The sequence below is a fragment of the Lontra canadensis genome, unplaced genomic scaffold, assembly GCF_010015895.1.
Source record: "Lontra canadensis isolate GAN:19392208 unplaced genomic scaffold, GSC_riverotter_1.0 scaffold30, whole genome shotgun sequence".
Lineage (NCBI taxonomy): Eukaryota > Metazoa > Chordata > Mammalia > Carnivora > Mustelidae > Lontra > Lontra canadensis.
The window spans coordinates 13,642,893-13,670,029 of NW_022631024.1; the positions used below are offsets into that span (position 1 = coordinate 13,642,893).

Here is a 27,137-nt window from a genome sequence, read left to right on the forward strand (position 1 = left end):
TGTTAGTTTGTTTTCTCTGAAGGAGATAACAAGCTGCTCTGAGAGAGGCTCATGTTCTCTGACCCAGCAATTCCTCTTACAGAAGTTTCCACGGACACAATGACAGCCCGTTACCCCGTCGAATCCTCACCACGAGCCCAGTAGTTTGATTCCTCCATTCAGCGTGTTTATTGTCTGCGTCTTCCAAGGACCAGACTCTTCTAGACTTGCTACAGCTACCAAGCTGTGACCACTCCCATCTCTATGGAACTCACGTTCTAGTAGGTTCAAACTAGTCTGATGGGATAGATTGTATGGCAGACGATAAAGTGGAATAAGAAGGGAAAAGAGTGGGAGTCCATGGAGGGGCTCAGGGTGACACGAGAGCAGAAATCCCAAGAGAGATGGGGCATACGGGGAGCTAGAGGGTCACGCAAGTGCCAGGATCCAAGGCTAGGAAGCTGTCAGAGAGCCTTGTGCAGAGGGGGACACGGTTTCGAAAGGTGCAGTGACTATGCTGGGGAAAACCGAGGCAGAGCTGGAAGCTGGGGGAGCAACTGGGATTCTGGAATAATCCAGGCTTGAAGAAAAGGGCTTTGAACCAGCCTGGTGACGCAGCTGCTGGCGTGCATGTTGGTTTATGCGTGGCTGGCTGTGAGGACAGGTGTGTTTTCAGGTTGGACGTGAGTGTGAATGAAAGGATCCCGGAATCCCAGGCTCTGCTGGAGGGAGGATAGTGCTGCCGTCTCCGAGACCAGGAAGGCTGCAGGAGGCCAGGCCAAGGCACGGGTGGTCCAGCATGGTAAGATGGAGAGGACAGGTGGACATCCCTTGAGTCAGCAGGTGTATACCTAAGGCTCAACCAGGGCCCCCGGAATCTGGGCAGGGGGCACACTTGGGGATGGGGCCAGTGCCACGGTTCTGAAAGGTCTAGGGCAGGAGGAGATCGTGAGACAAGAGGGGAGAACAGAGATTGTGGCCCCCTGGGCCCTCCAGTGTTCAGAGGTCCTCAGGGAATCAAGAACAGCAACTATGAGGTAAGAAGGGAGCAGAGACTGAGGGTGTTCTGGGCAGGTGGGAGTGGCGGCTTGGACAAGCGCCACTGTTGGGTCCCAACAGTGGGGTGATGGCCAGCAGGCAGAGCCACATCGGGGTCAGTAGTGGGTGCTCCAGGTGAAAACCTGCCGAGAGCAGTAGGATTACTGGAGGACGGGACGAAGGGACTTGAAGACAGGAAGCGGCACCATCTGCTGTGAAGAAGGGTTAGGGATCCAACTAGTCCTGGGTAGTCACGGACGAGCCGTGACATGGAATGACCCAGCAGAGATGACACACATTGATTCTCATCCTATAGACAAAAGGGCCATGTGGCCAAGGGTTCAGTGGCCATGCAAGGGCCCTTCTTCCCTGTAGTTCTTCTGGATGGTTTTGTCCTTCGCGTTTCTTTGCTTTCTCCTATTTCCTGAGTTCATATTTTCCCTCATGCAGTCAAGTGGTATTTTAAACCAACAAAGCAGACCCGAGGCCCTGGGGCTGCTGGCTCCGAGCCTCCTACCCCAACATGAACTTCCCCAAGGGGAGGCTGCGTGAACCAGCCTCAGACCCTGGTATGCTGCCCCTGGTATGGCTTCCCCGGCTGTGGAGGGAGATGGCCTTGAATAAAAGCTCCTAGAGGGCAGGGCTTGTGGGGCATTCCCCTGGGGCACCTAGAGGAGAGCCTGGTGTCTTGAGTCCCAGTTACCTCAGCGAGTCACCCCCGTAAGCAGCTGGCTCGAGAGGCTGTGTCGTCCCAGGCGGGAAGGGCCTTCACCAGCTCCTTCCGCCCAGCCCTCCGCGTCGCCTGGCCGGTCTGTGTTCTGACTCCCTTTTTTTTTTTTTTTTTTAATATTTTATTTATTTATTTAACAGAGAGAGAGAGAGAGATCACAAGTAGGCAGAGAGAAAGGCAGAGAGAGAGGGGGAAGCAGGCTCCCCGCCGAGCAGAGAGTCCGATGCCCCCTGACTCCTTTTTGAGCAGATGGTTTTGATGAGGGAACAGAAGGCAAGCTGAGGACAAAGCAGAAGCTGACACCCTACAACCACCCCCACCCCCCACGAGATACATGGGACATTCCTCAGACGCTGTGGGCTGTCCTAAAGGAAAAACAGTTAACTTGTAGAGATCACAATCCTGTAGGACCTGAATCTCCCTCAGTTTACAAATGTCCTGGTGATTTACAAGGAAGAAGCTTTCTTATCAATAGCCTGACTTCCAGAGACCTGTAACTCGGTTTCCCAAAGCCCTAACATCACTGTCCCCTCCATAAAATTGAGGGAGGCTGAGGCAGAAGGAAAGGTCAATAAAATAGAATTTCTTTTAAACCTGCAGCCCAGGGGCTCCTGGGTGGCTCAGTGGGTCAAAGCCTCTGCCTTTGGCTCCGGTCATGTTCCCAGGGTCCTGGGATTGAGCCCCGCATAGGGCTCTCCACTCAGCGGGGAGCCTGCTTCCCCTCCTCTCTCTGCCTGCCTCTCTGCCTGCTTGTGATCTCTGTCAAATAAATAAATAAAATCTTTAAAAAAAAACCAAAAAATAATTTAAAAAATAATAAAAAAAATAAACCTGCAGCCCATTGACAAGGACGTGTGATAGGAGGAAGCTCCCAACTGTCTTACTCTTAATGCCTTACTAGAAGGAAAACCAACTTTGACAAATAGCAAAGCTTCCGGGATCCTGTGTGTCTTCTTTAATACATGAAAGTTCTTTCTCAAAACCTCCCTTTTTCCTTACCTGCCCCCAAGCCCCATAGTCTATAATCAGCCGCCCCTCACAACCCGCCCCTCACAACCTCACAGCAGCTTTTCCTGCCCTCGTGCTTTTACAAACCACCATTTTTCACCCAAGATGCCTCAAGAAGGCTCTGGGCCTCGCCCCACTGAACTTCACCCATATTCCAAAACCACCTCACGTTGGTGAAACACAGCCTCAGCAGGCTCTGACCCCTCAGGTCAAGGGCGCCTGGGTGTCCTGCCCCATGGCCCTGGGCTCCCAGCCTGGCACAGCCAACACACAAAGGGCACTAACTGTAAGGGGAGGTGGGCTGTGATAAGAGAGGCCAGATACGGCCAACCCTGTTCTGTGGGAAGCCCTGCCCCAAAGTCTGGAAGTTTCCCAAGTGCTCTCATCTCTATGCGGGCCCCCACCTGCTCACTCACCTTTAACCGTCTCCGGGCTGTTATTTAACTGGGGAGATTCACCAGAGAAGTCCCTCCCTGGGCCGATCCCCAGGACGAGAGCAGGCACCTATCAGGTAAGACCTTCCTCCCTGCTCACAGGGGAGGCCCAGGGCCAAGAGGCAGGGAGAGGGAATCCCCGATATACCCCTCCTCTCTGGCCCAGCTGAACCCAGGGCAGAGCAGGCTTGGCAAAGGTGCCCTCACCCATGAATCACTTTGTACCCAGCCCTGTTGGGGTGTGGGAAGCCCGGGAATGAAAGGTGCCAGGTCCCTGGCAACCCGCTGGACAGGGGCTGAGAAGGTGTGGTGGAGAGCAGCCATGGAACGGTCCGGCCCATCCACGAGAACTTTCTCAGCTAAAACTGCCTCCTTCCAGGTAGGAGAACTTGGTGACCTTGGGCAGGTGGCCTGTCTCTCCAAGCTTCCATCTCTTTCTTCTGCATAACGGGTGTGTATATATCCCTCGAGGCCACAGGCCATCAGCAATGATAAAAACCCCACACTTGGCGGGGCCCCAAGGGCGAACCTTGTCATCGATAAACCTGGTTCTAAGGGCTTGGGGTGATCAGGGGCCCTCCTGCGGGCCTCAGTTCCACCTTCTAACCCAGCTGCCCGCCCACTGTGGTGGTGGGGGAGCTCTAGGGGAGGGGTCTGCAGAGCAGAACGGACAGCAGGCCTGGGAGGTGCCGAGGCCCCTCGTGGGGCTTCCTGCGCTCCAGGCACCGCGGACATGGTTCCTAGACTGTTCTCACCAGATTTAACTCTGACTGCTCATTCAGGAAGGGTTGTTAGTGCCACTAAAATAATAATAATAGTAGTCATAATGGCAATCCTGGTCCCTGGCTTCCTACCTGCTGGTCCTATGCCCATGCGCTCTTCCTTTTGTAGATTCCGAAGGTGCAGTAGTGGCTGTTAGGGACCTAACCCGTTAAAGACTTCTAACCCCCATCTGGAGCTTGCTCTGGGGTCCGGGCACAGCACCCTCTCATTCTGCCTCACCCCACCCCTCTGAGGTGGGCACGACCGTGACCCCTGCTTTACAGATGAGGAAATGGGGCTCAGAGAGGTGAGGAGACTGGCCCAGGCTGCCCAGTCTGGCTCCGGCAAACGCTGGCCGGAGCTGGGGTACAGCCGGCTGGGCCGCAGGAGTCTGAGCGAGGAGATCAAGGTTCAGGACCAACAGGCGCTAGCCCAGTGACTTGGCCTTATCAAGCCTCAGTTTTCTCCTCTGCTAAATGTGCACACAGCGAGTCAGCACCTGCTTCCCTCTTGGGACTGTAGTCTGAAGGCCAGGCCAGAACCGGAAGGCCGCCGTCAGTGTGTCCTGGGGCCACTCTCACCCAGACCATCCTGACCCACGGAACCTTCTGCCCAGCAGACGAGGGGTGGCTCCAGATTCCAGGGTTTGAGATTATCCAGGTCCCCTTACCTTAGAGGCCAGGACCCTAGGGAGGACAGATGACTTTCCCAGGGTCACACGGTGTGGGTCCCCCACCAGGAGAGAGAACTGAGGACACCCCAAGGGCTGTGGGGTGCTGGCATTTTGCCTGGCTCCCTGAGTCAGTGGGGCCTCCCTCTGAAGTAAGAGCCAGCTCAAGGCCAGAGCCCCATTGATTAAATGACCAGGTCACCTGACAGGACACAGGGCTGGGGTGGGGCAGAGTCCAGGGGTGGCCAGGGAGTGGAGTCTGGGGCTTGGCATGACAGACCGCTGTGAGTGACTGAGCTATTTTCCCTAGTAGGTCTTCCTCTGCCTCCCTGAGAAAGGGTCCAGGAAGAGAAGCAGTGCGTAAAGATTGGTGCACAGGGCTGATGTTTAGAAAGAATTCATGTTAACTATTACTTAAGAAAATCCAAGTCACCAATGCAAAAAAAAAAAAAAAAAAAAGACAAGGATTCCCAAGCTTGATGAGCGGGTCTAGATCAGAGGCGACTGGGGGTGCCTGGCAGACTCAGTCCGTGAAGTTTGTGACTCTTGATCTTGGGGTTGTAAGTTCGAAACCCACGTTGGGTGTAGAGAAAAAATAAAATAAAAAAATAAATCAGTAGCAGCTGGAATCAAATGGAGCTGGGACTGAGCCGAATCCTTGCTCCCAGTTCCCCTTGCCAGCTGGTGAGCTCCACATGGGATTCTGCACCTCCGGTCTTCGGTTCCTTCCTGGTTGCATGGGCTCAGCCCAGCAGCTGGCAAGGAGGAGGTGATGAGGACAGTCATGGTTGCAGGGTGAGATAACAGACTAAAAACCAAAATAAGTTCCGCACACATGCTCTGCCTCTGAAGGTCAGCGAGCCAGCTGTCCACCGGTTTGAGCAGAGAAACCCAAAGACACTCAGGCCGCTGGGGAGGAGGCCAGACTGAAACCAGCCTCTCTGTGGGCTGGCCTACCGCAAGGCCTCGCACCACACACCTGGTGCCCTCTGAGGACCCCTCTTGGCCATGAGGGAAACCCCAGGAACATCCCAAGCACATCCATGGAGCCACGCCTGGTCCCATGTCAGCTGTGGCCCCTTGCTGGGCCTCAGTGTCCCCAGGGCAGATGGTGAGCAGAATGTGGCAAAAGGATGACATCTGAGCAGAGACCTGGGATGATGGGGAGTCGGTCCTGGGAACTTTTGGGGGAAGAGCATTTCAGGCAGAGGGAACCACCAGTGCAAAGGCCCTGCGGCTCTTTCGTGCATTCACTCTGTGTGACCTTCGGCTGACTGAGTAACCACTCTGTGCCCCAGTTTCCCATGTGTATAATGAGGATAATCACAGTGCTGGAAAAGCTGTTGTGAGGATGACATAAGTACCTTTGATGCTAAGGGCTCACTAGGTGTGGGGTGATGGGTGTGAGCAGGTGTTTCTGAGGACCACAGAGAAGACCAGCAAGGCTGGGGGTCACATTTAGATGTGCTAAGTTCGAAAGTTTGGTTGTCACCCTAAATGCTATGGAAATTCACCGGAGGGGTTTCAGCAGAAGAGAGACAAGATCTGATTATCTTTAAAAATGACAAGAGAATGCTTGTAGGGGTCAAGAGGAGGAACAGCAAGACTGCAGGGCAGACCAGCAGTGGCAATGTGGAGGGACGTCTGTGGCTGCTGGAGAGGCTGTGGATGGGCAGGGTTTGGGGGCAAGGGAGAGGGAAATCCAAGGTGAGAGCAGCTGGGCAGATGGTGAAGTTGTGTCTCAAGCTGGGGAGGCCTGGCTGGTTTCAGGGTAGAGCCCTAAGGGAACACCTGCTGTGGATGTGACGAGTTTAAGACGCCTGCTGTGGTCAAGCGCGGGGGAGAAGTCAGGAGGCCGCTCATGTCTGCAGCTCGGTGAAGAAAGGCATTTGAAAGTCAGACATCATCCCAGACTGGGGACCTTGGAGAGAGAGAAGCATGAGCCCTGGGCCTTCCAACATGAGGATTCTGGGGAGACAGGGGGACAGTGCAGCCAAGCAAGAAGAAGGAAGAAGTAGAACTGGGGAGGGAAGTACCAGGGGAGCCCAGAGAACAAAGGGTTTCAGGAAGGAGGGCATAGTGAGCCTTGGAGTGTAACCTGCCACCTAAGATAGAGGGTGATAAACACAGCGCTCTGGGGGGCTCTGAGCACAGTTCCAATTGTTTCCTCAAGGTCATGTCTAGAAGTGGAATGAGGATCAGAGGGAGGCCTGTTTTTAAGGCCCCAGTTGCCCTCCTGATAAACTAAATCCATGAACACCTTAGTAGCCAGACTCATGGTGGGGATTTCGTACAGCTGCACCACGGAGGATATGGAATTCCATCTAAGGCAAGTTTTCTTCCCCCAGTTACAGAAAAGTGTTTTCTTGTAGGTCACTGGATGGAAATAGATATTCGGTGGTGGGGAAGTCCTTATGTTTATTGGAGGGTCAAAACCCCGGGTGGCCCTCAGGCTTCATCACAAACCTGCCAATGAGCTTGAACCTACCTTGGTCTCCACAAGGGGGAAAGGGACAGCTGGACCCCTCTAGTCCAGGCTCTCTGGAGTATGGTGGCCTTTGGAAACTCTTGTCCTCAGCGAAATACCCACCCATGGATATCCCCAGAAATGGCCTAGGACAGAGCTAATTTCAGCTCTCTCCCTACTAAGGAGGTGACCAAGGGTCAGACAGGATCAGAGAAGGCAACAAACTGCTCAGGGTCACACAGTGCATTGACAACAGATGAATATCCATTTCTCCACCTATAAAATGGGGTCAATTTCTAATTCACACAATTTTCAAGAACTTGAAAAGAGATTGCAAAGTCAAGTACAGGGATAAGTGTTTAATAAATGTTAGCCTGAAAAAGCAAAGGGGAGAAGTATAGGGGAAAGGCATTTCAGGTAAAGGTAAATGTGAGCAAAAGCTTAGAGGTGGAAGACACCAAGGCCAATTCCTACAGTCTTTGCCAGCTGCAGGAATGGTGCCCCGCAGGGGTGGATGAGGCGGGAGGTAGGTAGAAGCCAGGTGACAGTGGGCTTATGGGCTTTATTAATCTGGGAGGCATGATGGGCCAAGCAAGGGGGCAGGGACTCAGGCAGATCTGAGTTTAGAAAGTCTACCATGGGGCCTTGTTGACTTGCTGTGTGTCCCCAAGCTGTCTCTGTCCCTCTCTGGGCCTCAGCCTCCTGCCTCTATAGCAGTGAGGATGGCTCTGATCAGGGTTATCAGGGTTTGCAAATATGTATCTCCCTTTCTGAGTTTCCTTCTTTATTGTCTTCCTACCTTGGACAGGGCCTTCTGCAAGCAGGACTTTGTCATCTGTCCCCAGAAGCCACTGTCTCCAGCACCAAGCCCAGGGTCTGGCACGGGGCTGAATGAATGAATAGATGAATGAGTGCATGGATGGATGGATGGTTGGATGACATCCTTTCCCTTTAGGAGGGTGGGGGTAAAGTAGAATCCCCAGCTCTTACTGCCCTCCACACACCCCTGCAGATCTGCCTCCAGGGGCTGGACACTGACCCACTTGCCAATTTTCTTTCTCTCTTTCTCTCTCTCTCTGTCTGTCTCTCTTTCTTTCTTCCTCTCCAGACAATGGCTTTCTTTGAATTATTCTTTCTGGAGAGCAAGAACACTTTAATGCTGGCACCAAAAAGCCAACATTTGTTCTCCAGGTGTGGGATGAAGGTGCCTTTGATTTTCTCCTTTACACATTTCTCTGTTTCCTTCTATGAACATTTGTGGCTTTCAAAAGAAAGAGCAATGATACAAAAGAGGTTAGCAGATTACACATACAAATAGTTTTTAAACATAAGAAAAAGTGTGCAGCATCCTCCAAATAAAATAAATACAAATGATAACTACCTTGAGAATCCATTTTTCCAACTATGCAAGTGGCAGAGATCAAAGTTGGCTAAGGTCTGTGTTGGTGAGGAAATGGCTGGCTCGTGCATGCTCAGGCATGAGCGTGGAAATTAATCCTACCTACCCTTTTGGAGGACAATGTATATGTGTATGTGGCAATATGTATGAAGGTGTTGAATGCCCGTCACCTTTGACCCAGCAATTGAACTTCCTGGAATTATCCGTCAGATGTGCTCACACATGGAAGAAATGATGAGGGCAAAATGTTACCCATTGCAACATCGCTTGTGATGACAAAAATATTAGAAACCTAAATGTTCACCAGGAGGAGACTGGTTAAATCCGTAGTAATACCTCCACACCAAGGAGTACTGCCCAGCTTCAAAAACATAAATTAGCCCATGAGACCGCTCTTCTGTACCAACACAGTCTAAAATAAGGTCCAGGATATAAAGTTATATGGAAAAAATACAACACAGACTTGTGTATATAGTCTGCTATCTGCAAATCTAAAAGCGAAATCTCTATATATTTAACTTTGCTTGCAAATGCATAACTTTCTCTCTGGAGGGATCACGGGAAACATAACTGATTGTTTTTGGAGAGGGGAATTAGGGTGCTGGGAACTGGCACGGGAGGGAAGCTTTCCATTGTACATATTTTATACTTTTGTTTGAATCATAGGATGTGTTATCCATTCAAACAAATTTAGGACTTATTTTATTTTGATTTTTTTAAATCCTTTTTTAGAGAGTGCGTGGGGTGGGGAGAGGGGTAGAGGGAGAGGGAGGAGAGAGGGAACCTTGAGCAGGCTCCATGCCCAGCGCGGAGGCCGTGGAGGGGCTGGATCTCACAACCCTGAGACCATGACTTGAGCTGAAATCAAGAGTTAGACATTTAACCAGCTGAGCCACCCAGGTGCCTCCTCCCCCAATATTAGGATATGAAAATATGAAAAGTTTTAATAAGAAAAAGAAGATAACTCTATTCTACCTCCACCCCCTTAAAGGACTCCTATAAATTTCCCAGTGTTTGTGCCTATGTGCCTCCCACTGTCCTTGGAGACCATGGAGTAAACAGAAGTCCAGGGGAAAGGTGACATGACCAGCACAAGTCCACTGGGTGGCTTTGCCAAGGCCCCAGTCGCGGCTTATAATTCCCTGCACGACTGGGATGATACCAGGTAGACTCCTGGAATTTTCTGGGCTGCTACTTGTCTTCATGCTTGTGCATCTGTTTCTGTTTCCAACTGGAGCTGAAGTCAGTAGCTCAATGATTTTGAAGATTGCAAATGCCTACCCTCCCTTCCCCCCTCCCAAGAAGACATGAGGGGAAAATTGGCACAAACTTCTTTCCTTGGGGCATAGAGAAAGAGATTAGTTAAGATTCAGGAATGTAGGCAAGCTGACCTGGGAGGAAGGGGGTCTCCCTCCTGGGATCTCATTTTCCCTGCCATCTCATTCTTGGAGGAATGACCCGGAGCAGGATGTTAATACTAGTACCTGTCTTATAGGGTCATGCTCAGTTAATGACCAACTGTATAGAAAGTGTTTAGAGCAGGGCCTGGCCCAGAGAAGTGCTCCGTAACTATTTGCTAAGTCAGTATCTTCAAGGGATCCCTATAAGGTTATTGTTGACTAAGAGTGTTAAGATGCAGAAAATATAGTCATGGGCATCGACAAAGTCCTGTAGATGTCTAGATGTGTCTGTCATCTCATGTGCTTAGAAAACTGTGGGAGGCAAACTTGGATGCCACCAAAGGAGGAACGTGAGGGGTGGGGGTGAGCCAAAGAAAAACATTTGTTTTTTTTATTTTTAAAGATTTTGATTTTTAAGGAATCTCTACACCCAACACGGGGCTCAAAATTATAACCCCGATATCAAGACTTGCACGCTCTATGGACTGAGGCCGCCAGGATCCCACAAAGAAGAACCTTTAAAGCAACTTTATGATCATTTTTATGCAGTTATTCTGTATGTGCCTATGCACAGAGAACATTTCAATGATGAAGAAGGAGAAGAGGAAGAAGGAGGAGGAGAAGGAGAAGAAAACTATGAAATGAAGCACCTCCCTATTTCCCATGGGGCCAGGGTTGGGGTGCCCAGCAGTGATGTGAAGAGCAGAAGTCCAGCCAGTGATGGAATCTTTCCGACATGTCATATGTTTATTTCAAAATCAAACGATCTCTGATAAATATTTACCCCCAATGATGGTGGGAAATAGGTAGAGAGGTTCTGGAATCCCATCAATTGTTTGAAGGATTGTCTTTTGTCTGTGGGGACTTCCCTAGAGGGCTGTTTGTAGCACACACACACACACACCCCTCTCCCGCCCCCACTCCCTTCACCCCCCACCCCCACCTCCAAATATCCGCACACCTTTCTGGCATCTGACCTATAAAAAGGCAATCTCCTAGTCAGGTGAGGTGTGGGGGCCATGGGAGCCTTCGCCCCTCAGGAGCTGCCCCTCCCTGGTGCCCAGGCCACTGGCCTCCGGATGGGGATTCTTCATTGGTGACTGTCACTTCCGTCTTCCTGGTGTGGCCGTTAGGTTTCTCTGCTGTGCTCCTTCACCTTCTCCTAAAGATGCTTTCTCTTAGTTCTATACTTGCTCACTGAGGAACGCAACATCTTGATTAACTTGCTTAAGGAATATCATAAAAATCCCAGCATTCTGAAATTGTTTGGGCATTGCAATGATCTCCATTGGGGAGATGAAAAAATGCTTGAAGAATGAGTACAGGAAAAAGAGGACCAGGAGCAGGGAGCAGGGCAATGCGATGTGAAAGAGACTTTTTAATCCCGCAGAGGGGATCTGAAAAATAAATTACAGGCATGCCTTGTTATTTAAAAGAAAAAAAAAAAAAAAAGGAATCTCCCCGCTACTTGTTCCATGCTAGCAGTTGGGGCCAAGAAGGTCAGACAGGAAAAAGTCCCATCGGAGTCCTCCTCATCCATAGCTAGGGTAGATTACTGTCTCTTCCCCCACGTGGCTCTCCACTTTGTTCTCCACACAGTAAATCTTCCAAAGTGCAAACCTGATCTTGTCATCTTTATTCATTTTTTAAAAAAAAAGATTTTATTTATTTATTTGAGAGAGAGAGAGAGAAAGAGCACAGGCACGGGGAGGGGGGGGGGGGGGGGGGGGGGGGGGGGGGGAGAAGCATGCTCTCTGCTGAGCAGGGAGGCCGAGGGAAGGGACGCTGGGTCCCAGGACCCACAGATCATGACCTGAGCCCAAGCGAAGATAAACCCTTAACCGACTGAGCCACGCAGGCTCCTCTTTTTTTTTTTTTTTTAAGACCATGTTATTGTTGTGCAAATTTAATCCAAATTTCTTAGGCTACAAGGTCCTGCTGGATCTGGCATTTTGGGGCAAGTAGGCCCCACCCGGTGGAAGTGCAGTTCCCTCGGACCAGTGGTTCTCCTCTCTCCCTCTCCCCACCCTCGTCACCCCTCCCTCTCTTCAGGCCTTTGCTTTTTACACCGCTTTCCCTCCCTCTGAAAACCTCTCCCCGCCCACCCGCCCAGCCACCTCGCTGACTCCGCCTCATCTCCAGGCCTCTGCCAGAATGTCACTTCTTCCAGGACGCCTTCCAGGCTGCCGAGGGACCCCAGAAGCGAAGGTGCTTGGGTTTGGGTCTATTGCCTCGCAGTCCGGTAGTCAGATTCAGAAGTGCAGAGGCCCAATACCCGCAGCCTGCGGTCTCTGCATTAAACCGCGACATTTCTGGCTTGAATTCAGTGACCTCCATCCATCCAAGTGTACGCTAGCTCTGTCTTTGCCTGCTCAGAGCTAGTTCTGGCGGACCCCCAGGCTGAGGGTTGCAGACTGGGACAATTTTGGGGGTGTGGTCGGGTCCTGGAGACGCTGAGCGCGTGCAGAGAATGCCCCTGCGAGGGGGCCCCTCACAAACAGGGCCGAACCGCTGCGCCCCTGCCCCTCACAAATATGGCATCCTGCGGATTCTTATTGGTTCCGGGAGACTCTCTGGGTAGCGCTGATTGGTGGAAGGCAGGGGCGAGGCGAGGCTGGGCGGGGCGGGGCGTCTCCGGCCCGGGCCTAGCAAGTGGTAACGGGCGGTAGGACTATGTCGCAGGCACGCTGCCACCTGCGCGCCGCTCTCTTCCTGGCGGCAGTTTCTTCACGCGGTGCCACGACCGGGGTCACGGCGCGGCGAGGGTTGAGCGCGTGGCCCGCGCCGCAGGAGCCCGGCATGGAGTATCAGGTATCCGGCGGGCCGACGGGCGGTCGTAAGACGACACGTGTGCCGGGCCTGAGCCACACAGCGTCCGGACTCCGCGGCCTGAGGCTAGGGTGGACCGGGAGCCTGACAGTGGGGGACTCGAGGGCCGGAACATCCTGGAGCCCGGGGGTGGGGACAGAGACCAGGAAGTTGGGCCTGGGCCGCGGGTTCTGGGAATTCTGAGGCTAAAGTGTCCCGCCTTAGTGGGAAGGGGCGTCCAGTGATAGGGGGTTCAGGGTCCCAACTAGCGGTTGGGGTGTGGGAGGGGTGAAGAGTTTCAGGAGTTCAGATTTGAGAGATCCAAGAGTTGGTATCTGGGGTTGGAGTCTCCAGGATTCAGGAGATCAGAGATCCGAGTGCCTGGAATTGGGGGCAGGCGGGAATCAGGTGGTATTGGTGGGTGGTAAGAATCTGGAGAACATAAAATTTCCACCTGGCTCTGTTGTAGGGGTGGGTTTCCATAGACCACACCTGCTGCCTGTCAGGCCGATGACACAGTTTAATGGGTGCAGGGCCTCCAGCCAGCTATTGGGGCCCTTGAGGGGGAATAAATAGCATGTCCACTCTCACTCCCACACTCTCCTGAGGAGTGTCTGGTCACTGGCTGGTCGACCCCTGGGAGACCCCTCTTCCTTGGAGCATCCATCTCTTCCCCATCTGGACGCTTTGAGCAGCTCTTTTTTGAGTCAGGCTGTGGAACCCCATCCTCAGGGTTGGGCATGGAAGCCTCCAGGGATTTCTAGTTCGAATTCCTCCAGTTCTAAAACCCCAGCCTTCTGTGGTTCTCTTGCACCCCCTCACAGCCCCTTCCCAATTTAGAGCCCAGTATAGCTGTGGACGTCATTGGGGGGAATGAGGGCAAAGACCCCAGTGTGGGGTTGAAGACTGGGAAGCCCAAACTGGGAACAGGCTTCTCCCGTTAGTCATGTAACCTGCTTGCCTAACACTCCTGGGTGGGGCCGAACTGCCCCAGGTTCCCATCTCTGCCAGAGCTGGGAAGATGCCACTTCTCTCTCACCAGTGCCTAACCTCGATGCTGGGGCACCAGGGCGGGCATTGGTAGGCTTGGTGCCCTGGCTTGGCCACCGATGTCCCAGGGTCCCTCTGTTTCTGTGGACCGCTGCTGCGTCCTAACCTGCTCCCTGGGGACTGTGGTTGCCAGGATGCTGTGCGTGCCCTGAACACCCTGCAGACTAATGCTGGCTACCTGGAGCAGGTGAAGCGCCAGCGGGGTGACCCTCAGACGCAGCTGGACGCGATGAAGCTGTACTTGGCCCGGAGTGGGCTGCAGGTAAGGTGGGCGGGGCCCGGGACCGCTCTCGCCCCCCCCCCCCCCCCCCAAAGGTGAGTCTGTGGCTGAGGCGGTCGTCCTTATGTCTTCAGGTGGAAGACTTGGACCAGCTGAACATCATTCACGTCACTGGGACCAAAGGGAAGGTGAGAGATCAGACTCAGGGGTAGGGTATCCACCTGATGGGGTGGGAGGGTGGGGCCAGCCCAAACAAGATCTCTTCTTTCTAGGGTTCCACTTGTGCCTTCACTGAACGTATTCTCCGCAGCTATGGCCTGAAGACAGGATTCTTTAGGTACTGAGGGTTGGAGAAATGTGGGATCTCTTAGCTCTCCGCGTGGAGGGGATGGTGGCCGGGGGTGGCCTGGAACCAACTAGCAGGAGCTCAGCTGCCTCTCTCTCTGCCCAATGTTGATTGATTCAATAACCATTCCATTGGCTTTTAACATATTGCCCGAAGTTTGTGGCTGCCTTTAATTTTCGTAATGAAACGAATTCAGGACGGGGAGACAGCAGCTGGAATGTGTACATGAAGTACATACCTAGAGTCATCAGATATCTTTTTTATTAAATTCCGTGTGCAGCTTTTATGTTTTTTAAGATTTAAAAAAAAAAATTTAAGTAATCTCTACACACAACGTAGGGCGTGAACTCACAATCCCACAGTCAAGTTTTGCACACTCTACCCATGGATCCAGCCGGGTGCCCCCACATAGAGCTTTAAAATCACAGAGAAATATTTATCACCTCGGACGTCTTTGCCGTAAGGAGCAGAAAATCTGGCTTGTTAGGGCTTAAGTGCTGAGGTATTTCCTGATGTCCACGTGTCGAGGTGTCCCTTCTGTTCTGCTGGCGTCAGCCGCCCCTTTGCCACCTCGTGCTTGGCCTCAGGCACCAAAACGCACACCAGAGGATGGGGTGTGAACCAGATGTAGGGCCCTCTTTCCTGCGCTGCGCATGCCTCTCCTCAGCTCCTCACCAGTAAAGCAGTGGGATCACAGTGGTCGTGAAGTGCTCAGAGTTTGGTCCCTGTGGTGGTGGGACTTAGGATTTTTGCTCCTTTTATTTTGCCAGTTCCATCAAGTGACATCTAGAACTGTCTGAAATCAGCTGACTGAGGCCATTTCAGGCCGTATTTTCTCTCCACAGTTCTTTGTTCAAAAGAAAGAAATGGGGGCGCCTGGGTGGCTTAGTGGGTTAAAGCCTCTGCCTTCGGCTCAGGTCATGATCCCAGGGTCCTGGGATCGAGCCCCACATTGGGATCTCTGCTCAGCAGGGAGCCTGCTTCCCTTCCTCTCTCTCTGCCTACTTGTGATCTCTGTCAAATAAATAAATAAAATCTTAAAAAAAAAAAAAGAAATGTAAGGAAGGACTTATAATATGAGAGGGGCTTGGAGGATTCAAACACAAGCTGACAATCTCTCTTCTAAAATAATTTTGGGGATGGGGTGATCTGGCTGATGCTGTAGGTAGAGCCTATGACCCTTGATCTCTGAGGTTGTGAGTTTGAGCTCCACGTTGGGTCTGGAGATGACTTTAAAAAATAATGAAACCTTAACAAAAATTAGTTTTGAAAAATATTTTTTTGGGTAAAAACCCAGCCTTTGGCTTCAGCCCGTGTAGCCTCGTGGGCCGGCCTGGGGTTGCATCTTGAGCACACAGATGGGACCTTGCCCTCTAGGGCTGGAAGACAGTGTGGGGGCAGATGTTGGCAGAGTGACTGAGGCGTGTGTGATGGGTAAAGCACAGGGGCCTTTTGGAGCCCAGAGCACATTCCTGATCAGCCTGTTGGGGTACCAGGCAGGGGCAGGGCTTTCTTTCTGGAGGAGGGCCCAACTCAGTTGAGATGTGTAGAGGGAGTTGGGGGGTGGGCAGCCTGGAGGAACTACGAATAGGCCCGAGGGGCTAGGGCACAGGGAACTGTGGGGCTGTGGGAGAGGTGAGGCACAGAGCCCAGTGCCTCAGCCCCACCAGGACCTGGGAGGCTGGGTGAGGAGCTGGGACGCTGGAGGCCGGAGGGAAGTCACAGGACTGTCAGCAGGGCAGTGGCGTGGTCAGATCTGGGTTTCTGAAGACAGGCATGAGGGGCTCGGGAAGGGAGTCCCGATGACCACAGGTCTCCCGGCAGCTCTCCCCACCTGGTGCAGGTGCGGGAGCGGATCCGCATCAACGGGCAGCCCATAAGCCCCGAGCTCTTCACCAAGCACTTTTGGCACCTCTACCACCGGCTGGAGGAGACCAAGGTGCGCATGCAGGAGGGGCGGTGGGGGGCCGGGTAGGGGCGCTGGAGAGACCCACAGGGGGCTGTATGCCCCAGAACCCCGTCTCCCCAGAGCAGAAGTGGCAGGGCCCTGGGTTCTGACATGTTCTTGTCCACAGGACAGCAGCAGCTGTGTCTCCATGCCCGCCTACTTCCGCTTCCTCACACTCATGGCCTTCCACATCTTCCTCCAGGAGAAGGTACGTGCCCACTCCCCTGAGTCCTGTGTCTGAGGCCGTGGGGAGGGGAATCTCAGCCGGCTGGGGGAACAGGACCCCTGACGTGCCTCCTATGCCTCTGCAGGTGGACCTGGCGGTGGTGGAAGTGGGCATTGGTGGTGCTTACGACTGTACCAACATCATCAGGTGAGGACCACTGCTTGGGAAGAACGGACGGCGGCCGTGAGCCCCAGGCGGCACCATCAAGTCCTTTCTGTCTCCTGCAGGAAGCCTGTGGTGTGTGGCATCTCCTCTCTTGGCATCGACCACACCAGCCTTCTGGGGGACACAGTGGAGGCGATCGCATGGCAGAAAGGGGGCATCTTCAAGGTACCAGACAGCCCTGGGGAGAGGAGGTACATGGATGGCCTGGCCCTGGCCCTCAAGCCTTAGGGAAGTGGGGATGGGGCAGGGTCACCTGTATTCTAACTCAGGATAAGGTCTCAGCCATCAGCGGGGTCTGGAGCAAGAGGCCCCTCCCCTCCCCTCTGGAGGGCAGGTGAAGTGAGCTGCCAGACCCCAGGACGGAGGACCCGCAGCAGTCTGTCTCACTCTCCCCCTCCTCCTTTGCAGCGTGGCGTCCCTGCCTTCACGGTGCTCCAGCCTGACAGTCCCCTGGCAGTGCTGCGGGACCGTGCCCAGCAGATCTCGGTGAGTTTGGAGACCCCAGGGTGGGGGTGGTAGCCCACTGGGGAGGCACGTCATCCTTTTGGGCCTCAGTTTGCCCATCTGTGCAGTGAGGGACAACTGCTCAGCCAGCTAGAGCACATTCTGGTTCCCAGAGCAGGACGGAAGGATCCACAGCGTCAGGGAGGGCTCCCCTGACCCGCTGTTGCCCGTCTCCTTGACAGTGTCCTCTCTACCTGTGCCCACCACTCGAAGCCCTGGAGGAAGGCGGGCCGCCGCTGACCCTGGGCCTGGAGGGAGAGCACCAGCGGTCCAACGCCGCCTTGGCCTTGCAGCTGGCTCGCTGCTGGCTGCAGCAAAAGGGCCACCAGGGTAGGTGGGCGGGCGCGTGGGGAGGGGGCACGTGGAGCCTGCCTCTGAAGGTTCCCTGCACACTCCGTCCACACAGCAGCCCCTCCCCCCACCCTTGCTCCTCAGGCCTCGGGGAGCTGAAGATGTCTCGGGCCAGCGTCTTGCAGCAGATGCCCCTGGCACCCGTGTTCCAGCCCACGTCCCACATGCGACATGGTGAGGCAGACCTTCTTGCCTGGCCGGGACCCCTCAGATGTTTCTTTGAGTATCCTGTTTGAGAGGAGGGGGCGGTTGGAGATGGTGCCCAGAACAAAGGCCTCTGAAGTCAATGTCCCTGACTTTGAGTTCATGGACTCTGAGCCTCAGTTTTCCTACCTGCCAAATGTGGTGATGACAGGGCCCACCGTGTGGTGACATCACTGAGGGGCTGAGCCAGGGCCTAGTGGGATGTAGCGCCCAGTCAGTGGTAGCTGCTGTTACTGGCAATCTTGTCATCATCCTAAGACCATGAGGTCTGGAGAACGGAGCCATTGTCAGGCTTCTTGCTTCCCCCCGAGCTTTCAGCACACAGTAGGTGCTCATAGCAGCTAAACCCCTCTTGCCAGTGATTCCCTTGTGCCCACTGTGTGCCGGCCCGAGTCAGGCAGATCTCAGATCACATCCCGGCAAGCTTGGCTGTGACCTGATCTCTCTTGGCTAAGGGCTCTCCGCCTACATGGAATAGGAGACTGAGATATGATAGGGATGTCCCCTCTCAGGGCTGCTGGGAAGACTCCCTCAGGGGAGGCAGAGTGAGTGAGAGTGAGTGGCAGGCAGCTTGACTCATCAGCCTCCCAGCAGAGCAGCAGGCAGCAGGCTGTGTGTGTGAGTTGAGGACTAGGGTGGGAGCCGGCTGCCTTGCCCCCTGCAGGGCTTCGGGACACCGAGTGGCTGGGCCGGACGCAGACACTGCGGCGCGGGCCCCTCACCTGGTACCTGGACGGCGCGCACACCGTGAGCAGTGTGCAGGCCTGCGTGCGCTGGTTCCGCCAGGCGCTGCACCGCAGCCGGAGGCCGAGCCGGTGAGCTTCCGGGGCGGGGCTTCGGGGGTCGAGGGGCCGGACGCTGGGGGGAGCTGCTGGGACGGACCCAGCCGGGAGGAGGGCCGTTTCTGGAGGAAGGAGGGGGTGGGGCCCACGGAGTGGGGTGGGAGGTGCCCCCTCTCTGACCACGCCCCCATCCCCGCCCCTCTCCCAGCGGCCGTGAGGTGCGCGTCTTGCTTTTCAACTCCACTGGGAACCGGGATTCCGCGGCCCTGCTGAAGCTGCTGCAGGTGAGGGGCTTGCTCGGGAGTGGGCGGGAGGCCCACCAGCCCCGTTTCTGGCCGTGGGATCCCCAAGCTGCCTTCACCGCCGGACGTTGTTTCTTCAACTCTCAAATGGGGCTCCCCTGAATGGTACTGAGGATACCATGTGAAGGGACCGGGCTCATAAGGAGGTTTAGACCTAGGTAGGTCACTGCCCTCGTCCTGCGGGGTCAGGCTGAATGAAGCCGAGTTAAAAGCAGGACTAGGCAGGGGCGTGAGGTGTGGGCTGTGGACTGGCTTAGCCTGCCCCTTCGGCCACTAGTACAGGGTTGTAGACGAGATGGCATTTCAGAGATGGTTTGCGGAGTCTCTGAGCTGTAAAGCCTGAAGAGGCCCCCTCTCTGCTCAGGGACGTTGAGGCGTGCCCTGGGCTGTCAGGGCCGAAGTGGTTCCTAGGGATCGTTTCCTATTTTACAGACCAGGAAGCTGAAGCTGTTCATCTCTCTCACAGGGCAGACAAAGCCTTTCCCCAGCCTGGATTTGGGGCCTGCTCCTTAGCTGGGTGATCTTAAGCAAATCCCCCTCTCCCCAGCCTCAGTGTTCCCATCTGTACAGTGGGCCGTGCTGCCCAGGCCACGGGCCTGCAGGGTGTACTGAGGCAGATGAGCCGCTGAGGTTCCATGGCTGGGTTTGTATAGCATCACTCCAGCTGAGTGGGGGCGTCTCCAGAGATGGGGATGTTGGGGGCAGCCCAGGGGAGGTGCTGTGAGCAAGTTGGGGTGGTGGAGTCATCCTCTCTGGACTCTGACACCAAGTCTTTCCTCTTGGCCTTCTAGCCCTGTCAGTTTGACTATGCCATTTTCTGCCCTAACCTGACGGAGGTGTCATCTGCTAGCAACGCAGGTAAGGTGACAGGCATGGTCTCTGGGAGTGAGCAGGGGGCAGAAGCCCCTTCAATGGACTGCTCTGATGGGGACAGTGGGGGCTTTGGAACAGGAGGTCCCGGGTAGGAGCTAGATTTGTTTTATTGTATAGATAAATACTCTTCAGTACGTTGTGGATATTGTGATCACAGTACTGGAACAGAATTACTGGAGGGAAACGGTTTTCAAAATGCAGGCTGCAACCCACCGATGGTTTTATAGTCAATTTAGTGGGTATGAACAAGCATTTTTATCTATCTACTTATTTTTAAAGATTGTATTTATTTGACAGACAGAGATCACAAGTAGGCAGAGAGGCAGCCAGAGAGAGAGGAGGAAGCAGGCTCCCCGCTGAGCAGAGAGCCTGATGTGAGGCTTGTTCCTAGGACCCTGGGATTATGATCTGAGCCTAAGGCAGAGGCTTTAACCCACTGAATCACCCAGGAGACCCTATTTTTTTTTTTTTTTTTTAAGATTTTATCTGTCAGGGAGAGAGAGGGAACGCACAGCAGGGGGAGTAGGAAGGGCAGAGGGAGAAGCAGATTTCCTGCTGATCAGGGAGCCGATTCGGGACTTGATCGTAGGATCCTCGGATCATGACCTGGGCTGAAGGCAGACGCTTAACCGTCTGAGCCACCCAGATGCCCTAAACCAGCATTTTTAAAATGAAATAGAAAATATACGTGTGACTTGCATGAAGGGTAGGTACTGTTTTGTGACGGTACCGTCCCAGACACCTGTATACACCTGTGTGAGTACTGAGTTGCCCTCGTAAAGGGTTGTTTTTTTTTTTTTAAACTGTGGGTCATGTTCAAAAAAATTTGAAATAGTGTAAAAAGAAAATGCAGATCCCCAGGCCCCACAGCAGACTGTTGGGGAGAATCCAGGAATGCACATTTCCACTTAGGCCCACCCGTGTGCTGGATCCTGCCTTACAGTTGAAGGCAGTGAGGCTAAGGTTTGGGGAGGTGTTGATCAGGCCAGAGCTCCCGCTTTCAAGCTAAGCTCCGTGGCCCTGCTTGCCACCAGCTCTGGGACGGTCTGTGTCTCCGCTTCCTCCCAGCATTTCCCACTGTGAGGCCTGATGGTGTGTGTAAAGGGCCTGGTCTTGAGCAGGTGCTCCCAGTGTGCCTCCCCCACCCCGTCCCCCCAGCTGATATGCCCACCCTTGTGCCCGGCAGACCAGCAGAACTTCATGGTGACCCTGGACCAGGTGTTGCTCCGCTGCCTTGCACATCAACAGCACTGGAGCCACCTGGATGAGGAGCCGGCCAGCCTGGACCTCTGGAGCCCCACCAACCCGGAGCCTGGTGATGAGCCCACATCCTTGCTGCTGGCTTCCCACCCACGCCACACCCATAGCACTGGCTCCCTCGTCTTCAGCTGCATCTCCCATGCCCTGCAGTGGATCAGCCAAGGCCGGGACCCTGTCTTTCAGCCACCCAGTCCCCCCCCAGGCCTCCTTGCCCACCCTGTGGCTGGCAGTGGGGCTGGTGTGCTCCGAGAGGCTGCCGCCATCCATGTACTGGTCACAGGCAGCCTGCACCTGGTGGGCGGCGTCCTGAAGCTGCTGGAGCCTTCCCTATCCCAGTAGCCCAGGCAGTGGGGTTGGAAGTGGGGGGGTCTCCCACGCCTGCCCTACAGCTCACCATGAACTTTTGTTAGGTGCCTTTTGTTATCTGCTTTTCTGATTCTGTCCAGACTGGCCCGGGGTCCTGGGCTCTGGGCAGCAAGATCCAGGGCTAGAATGGGGAGGCCGAGATGGGACATCCTCTTGTCTGAGCCTAGGGTGCCTTGGGCCTCTCCCTCCTCCTGACTGAGACAGCCAGAGGGCTTCTTGGTTGTCCCACTGTCCCAATAGGCTAAACTATGCAGCCCCCCATCCCTTGCTACCCTGCCTGCATCCTGGCTCAGGCCCAGCTTACCGTGTGAGCTGCCTGGCCAGGCCTGGGGTCCTGCTGGGTGCTGGTTGATAGATTACCTCTTAGTGGCCTTCTGGGGAAGAGAGGGCTCCTGCCTGGGGCCCACCAGAGACAAAGGATGGCTGGAGTCAATTAAAGCCTTTAAGTTTTTCAAAAAGAAATGGCAAAATGTTTGAGCAGCTTAATCTCTAGCTCCCTTAGCACAAAACGCAGGCGTCAGGGCTGCAGCTGGCATGGGAACTGGACTGGGTAGGAGCCCAGGCTGTAGGGCCTGGGATGAGCCCCTCCCCAGCAACCCCACCACCACCCCAGCCTCAGGGGGCCTGTCTGAAGCAAGAACCCTGGACTCGGTTCCATCGGCCACAGGCCAGGCACGGATTTGCAGACTTCTGCACAGAGACTTTGTGACTGCTGAGGGAACTGTGGCTGGCTCGGACGAGCCATGGGACCTGCCCACAGTCACAAAGCCAATTAAGTGGCAGGTTTGGGATTTGACCCCAGAGCTGTCACCTCCCCACCCGTTTTAGGCTTCCTGTCCCTTCTCCCGGCCCAGGCCAGCACTGATTTCATGGTCTGATTTATTGGTGGTGAGTATATAGGGGTGGGTCCAGGCCAAACAGGCCACTTCCCATCAGGTGCCTGCCTCTGGGGTCTCCATGTGACAGTTGCGGGGAGGAGCTAGGCTCCCCTGGTGCCAGGCTGGGCAGCCCTAGGCTTCTGTTTCCCTTGCTAGAGTTGTGCCAGTCCAGGTGTGGAGGCCGCTGGGAGCAGGTCCGGGTGGCTGTGGGCTGGCCCTCTTCTGTTTCCGTGGAGGAGGCCTGGGTGGGCTGGGTCAGTCTGTTTTGAGTTCTTGCCTCCCACCCAGCCCGGGTGCTGGATCCGGGTGCCTCGGTTTTTACAGCAGTGTGGAGTTATAGGGCAGTGGTCTCTCTCTCCGTGGTCCTGGGGCAGCCACAGTCCGGGCCCACCGGGTTTGCAGGTTCTGTGGGGTGGGGAGGGGGGACCCCACGGTGTTCCAGGCTGGTGCCCCCGCTGGCAGCAGGCCTCTGAGAGGGAGGCAGGAGGGGTGGACGCAGAGGGCATGGTCCATCCTTGGTCGAGTGGAGGGGTTGGGGTCCCAGGATAAGTTCAGGGCCAGTGCTTCCCAGCTGGTGGCTGCTCAGTCTCTCCTGCTGGGCGAGGGCTGGCTGGGGGGCCCCCAGGTCTCCAAGCTGGGTGCTACGCCATGCTGCTGGTGGAGCAGGGGGTGCTCTGGGTGCTCCCGATGCTGTGGTTGGTGCTACTGCTCTCCGAGGAGGCCGGGGCAGCCACCGCCACCACGGGCTCCCGCTTGCCGGGGGGACCTGGGGGCAGGGGCGGAGGTCAGGGCCCCGGCCAGGGCTCCCCACTCCCCCAGAGGCTCCCCCGGGCTCCCCCAGGTGGTGGTGGCGGCAGAGAGGTCCTGAGCACTCATGGAGGGGGCCTGGGATACTCACGCGTGTGCGAGTAGATGTACCAGAGTGCGGCGGTAAGCAGGGCCCCAATGAGGAAGGCGCCAAAGGTGATGCCCAGCACAGCGGGCAGGACGAGGCCTTTGTCTGTGCACGCGAGGGAGGGACAGCTGCAGTCAGTGCTACGGCCCCCTCCCAAGCCGCCCACCGTGTGCGCTGGCCGGAAGCACAGGTCTGGGTGTCAGTCCCAGCTCAGCCACTGGCCCTGACTTCTGGACCTCAGTCTTCTCATCTAGCAGGTAGAATCATCAAACCCCTGCCTAGGTGGTGGCTTTTCTGACCGTCCACCCAGAAGGCCCAGCCAGGCCTTTGGGCCGAGACTCTGCCTTCCAAGGCTGATGGAGGTGCATTTTTAGGGAGAACGGATGGTATAATCCGAGTAAAGAGTGAGTCGGGCCTGAGAGTACAGAGCCTCCCCATCCCACTGTGTGACCTTGGGTCAGTCCCTGCCCCTCTCTGAGCCCTCTGCTGTGGTAGGAATGGGCCAGAGTACTTCTGAGGGCTCTTCAGCTCTGCTTGTGGGTTTTCCCAAGCCTCGTTCATCCACACTCCTGATTCCTGAGTGACGATGGGCCTCCCCTTGGACACTGAGTTCCTGTCGATGCAGTGGGGTAATTAGCCCTGCCCTCTTGGTCATGGGCTAGGGTTAGGGCTCCATCCTAACCCAGGTAAGATGGCAAGGAAGCAGGTACCCCACCCCACCCCTGACCTCTGCCCCCAGTGTCAGTGACCTGTTCTGCCTAGTAGGGGCCCAGGCCCACAGGGAATGTACTGGAGGCTGGAGGGTGCTGGGCTGAAGGGGCATCCTCTACAGTGGGGGCCTTAAGAAGGGGAGGCCAGCCCTGCCCCACTATGCCTTCCGCCTCATTTGATTCCAGAACCCCCCCAGCACCCCCAAGCAAGGTCAGCTAGCAACCACAGGGATTAGGAAAATCTAAATGCCTGGGATCCAGTCTATGGGGTTGTCAAGGGCCAAGGCTTTCTAGCTAGAAGATGCGGCACAGATCCTACGCTAGGCTGCTGGGGGCCCTTCTGTCCCTCCCAGGGGTGTTCTCTTTGGGGTCCTCCCTGCATGTATCTGTGCTGCACCCCTTTGGGCCACCCATCAGGCCCCACACTGGCCTCAGCCACTGGAACCCAAGAGAGACTCACCAGGCAGGCCAGGGCTGACAATATTCAGACGCATGGAGACAGTCCTGTGGGTGTCCTGGGGGAGGAAGAGAGCGGTGGATAGCACAGCCTGCAGGAGCCGGCCCCTGGGCTTATTCCCTGGCTCTGTGACCCTGGCCTGTCATAACCCGCCCTGGGGCCTTGGTTTTGGATCCCATCCCGCCGCTTAGCTGTGAGCCTTTGGGCAAGCCCTGGGAGATCCATGCTGAGGGAGGGTGGTGGGTGGACAACCCTTGGCTGCTGCTAGGATGTTCCCTGGGAGGCTTCCAAATCCCATGAGGATTGCGGGGGCACTCGGCACTGCATCTGGGACCCTCGTGAAGGGTCAGGTGAGCCAGGTTAACTCAGGCCTGTGCTCACTGAGGGTCGCTGGGCTGGGGGTTGGGGAGGCCCACTCAGGAGTGTCCCCAAATGCTTGCCTAGCTTCATACAACCAGAAGAGTTTCTAATCCTAGAGTCTCTTCTGTGTGCCAGGACCTGGGGATGTGTGTCCAGGGCTGTGTGCCTGAGGACAGATTCCCCACTGGATGTTGAAGGAGAAGATCAGAATTTTGTGTCCTTTATCTTAACCCTCTTTGCGGAGATCTCCTGTTTAATGCAGTGACATTGGTGACTACTACATGGAAAGATGGGTGAGTGCATGGGTTCCTGGATGAATGGGTGTCAATAGATGACTGGGTGGGATGGTAGGAGGCTGCTGGCTGACTGGGATGGTGGAAGGACTATAGATGAATGACTGGGTGGCATGGTGAGAAGTATCAACCAATGAATGGATGGCTGGGTGGGAGAGAGTGACCATGGACAGATGACTGGGTGGGATGGTAGAAGGCAAGATGGAAGGAAGGATAGATGGAAGGGCGGGATGGATGCATGGATGGATGAAAGGCAGAAAGAAAGCTGGGAAAGATGGAAAGATGGTCGAAGGGTGAATGATTGGAAGGAAGAAAGGATGGATGGGTGGAAGAGTGTAGGATGCGTGGAAGAAATGCTGGAAGGATGGATGCCAAGGATGAATGGATGGTGGAACGTTGAGTGGATGGAAGATGGGTAGATGGTGGACGGGCGGAAGGACAGATGGGTGAATGGTGGACAGGTGAATGGATGGAAGGATGGGTAGTGGAAGCATGGATGGAAGAAAAGGAAGGAAGGATGAATGGATGGAAGACAGGAATGAAGGATGGAAGGAGCAAAAAGGAAAGAAGGATGGTTGGGAGGAGTGATGGAAGCAAGGAAGGATAGACAGCAGAAGGAAGGATGGATGGACACAGCTGCGAATCCTACTAATGTCCAATATACAGCAAAGCCATCAGAAGGCTGTAGGGTGGCAGAAGGAGTAAGCCTTGGTCACCAGAAGCCACACACCAGTCTGTGGTTCTGCCCCTTACCAGCTGGTCCCACATCGTGGGCTTGTCGCATCCCTTCCTGGAAACCCTAGACCCGAAGCTACCCTTGAAGCTGGGCCCCCACTCACCGGGGACAGGCTCCTCGAACGCAGGGTTATGGTGCAGCTGAGGATGCCGGTCGTGGGCGTGGACACCATGTAGCCACGGAGGAGGAAGCTGAAGCGCACGTCCCCACTGGGGCCTGGGGACAGCAGGCTCACACAGCTGCCCTTGGCGGTCTGGCTCTGGATGAGTTCCACGGTGTCCGCGTCAGGCCCCAAATCCAGGTGGCAGCTGTCCAGCTGGAGCATGAGCTCCGGGATGGAGGGGGACATGCTCACCTACGTGGGTAAGGTAAGAGTGACAGGGCACAGTCAGTTACTCAATGCTGCCCTTGGGAAATACGCGAGACTCATTCTGGGGGCCCACCTTGGAGGTGGAAGGAGAGTCCTGGGTCCCCCTAGAGCAAATGAGGAGGAGGGGACACTCCACCCAGTGTCTCTGTGTGGGCCTTCCCCTCCACCAAGCACCCTGCTGGCTCCCTCCTTTGGGGAGTTCAGTGCACACCTTCCCTCTACTAATGGTGCAAAGAAAGGCTCTGAGAATCCCAAGAGCGGGCAGGCCTGAGAGGTCAAGTCCGGTACCTGCACAAAGCCCTGTTGCCCCAGCTCGATGGTGTTTGAGACCTGGAGGAAGTGTGGGCTGAGGTACAGGCCCAGCTGGAAGGAGAGGCTCTCCATGTTGATGCAGTGCACCTTCTTCTGTGGGAGAGAGGGGGGCATGGTCAGTCTGGGAGACACTGGGCAGGAGGGTAAGGGGTGGGGGTGGGGATGGGGGTGGGGCTAGGAGCACAAGCCATGGTCCCCAGTTGCTGCCTGACCCTCCTTTAAAAAAAAAAAAAAAAAAGCTTATTTTCATCAAGAACTTGCTCTGCGCCAGGCCTGGGTGAATGCTTTCCCAGGTGTGGTATCAGTGACTGCTCAGAAACACCCCATAGGGGAGATCCATCCTTAGGCCCCTGTTTATAGATCGGATCTTTGGGTCCAGAAAGCTTAATTCGCTTGCACAAGGCCACACAGCCAGTATGTACTAGAACTTTCTGGCTTGAGAGGCTGAGAATATAACCCAAGAGGGTGCTGCTCCCATTGTACAGAAGGGGAGACTGAGGCAACCTGAAGATAACATGGCTTGCCAAGATCAGGGCCCGAGTTCCTTGAGGCCTACTCCCCTCCCAGGCCAGGAAGGGGTGCCAGGCCCCCAAACCAGATGGGTTAGCATGGTAACCATCCATCTCACCCACTGCGGTGATGAGCTTGACAAGAGGTTGACGACCACCTGTAAGGAAAGAGCCAAGGAGGTCAGAGTCAGGAAGTACCCCCAGAGGGTATCCGGCCCAACACACCCATTTCATGGATGGGGGGACTGAGGCAACCAATGGCTCATAAGCTTGTCTTCCTACTGAGCACCACACCCTCCTCTTCCAAAGGCCCATTGGCCTGGAA

General features: G+C 55.1%; 2 protein-coding genes across 4 annotated transcripts in view; one reads left to right on the forward strand and one right to left on the reverse strand.

Moving 5' to 3' along the window:
- Nucleotides 1–3,373: 3,373 nt before the first annotated feature.
- Nucleotides 3,374–21,762, forward strand: FPGS (folylpolyglutamate synthase). 2 transcript variants are annotated; one of them, XM_032865935.1, is made up of 15 exons: nucleotides 3,374–3,568; nucleotides 13,879–14,007; nucleotides 14,100–14,153; nucleotides 14,238–14,302; nucleotides 16,136–16,250; nucleotides 16,387–16,467; nucleotides 16,571–16,632; nucleotides 16,713–16,815; nucleotides 17,059–17,136; nucleotides 17,337–17,484; nucleotides 17,590–17,679; nucleotides 18,374–18,524; nucleotides 18,700–18,775; nucleotides 19,585–19,651; nucleotides 20,853–21,762. In XM_032865935.1, the coding sequence occupies exons 1-15, from the start codon at nucleotides 3,446–3,448 to the stop codon at nucleotides 21,263–21,265; spliced, it is 1,755 nt and encodes a 584-aa protein (XP_032721826.1). In that variant the 5' UTR covers nucleotides 3,374–3,445; the 3' UTR covers nucleotides 21,266–21,762. The 2 variants fall into 2 exon arrangements, with proteins under 2 accessions (XP_032721826.1, XP_032721825.1); XM_032865934.1 differs by lacking the exon at nucleotides 3,374–3,568 and adding an exon at nucleotides 12,504–12,698.
- Nucleotides 21,763–22,484: 722 nt separating this feature from the next.
- Nucleotides 22,485–27,137, reverse strand: part of ENG (endoglin) — a 30,518-nt gene continuing 25,865 nt past the window's right edge. The window contains exons 10-15 of one of the 2 annotated variants that reach the window (XM_032865933.1): nucleotides 26,932–26,970; nucleotides 26,280–26,393; nucleotides 25,725–25,976; nucleotides 24,236–24,290; nucleotides 23,069–23,170; nucleotides 22,485–22,936 (exon numbers count right to left, since the gene is read on the reverse strand). In XM_032865933.1, coding sequence (XP_032721824.1) covers nucleotides 22,812–22,936; nucleotides 23,069–23,170; nucleotides 24,236–24,290; nucleotides 25,725–25,976; nucleotides 26,280–26,393; nucleotides 26,932–26,970 — 687 coding nt within the window. In that variant the 3' untranslated portion in view covers nucleotides 22,485–22,811. Of the gene's footprint in view, nucleotides 22,937–23,068; nucleotides 23,171–24,235; nucleotides 24,291–25,724; nucleotides 25,977–26,279; nucleotides 26,397–26,931; nucleotides 26,971–27,137 lie in introns of both variants that reach the window. The other variant, XM_032865932.1, reaches the window with a different exon arrangement.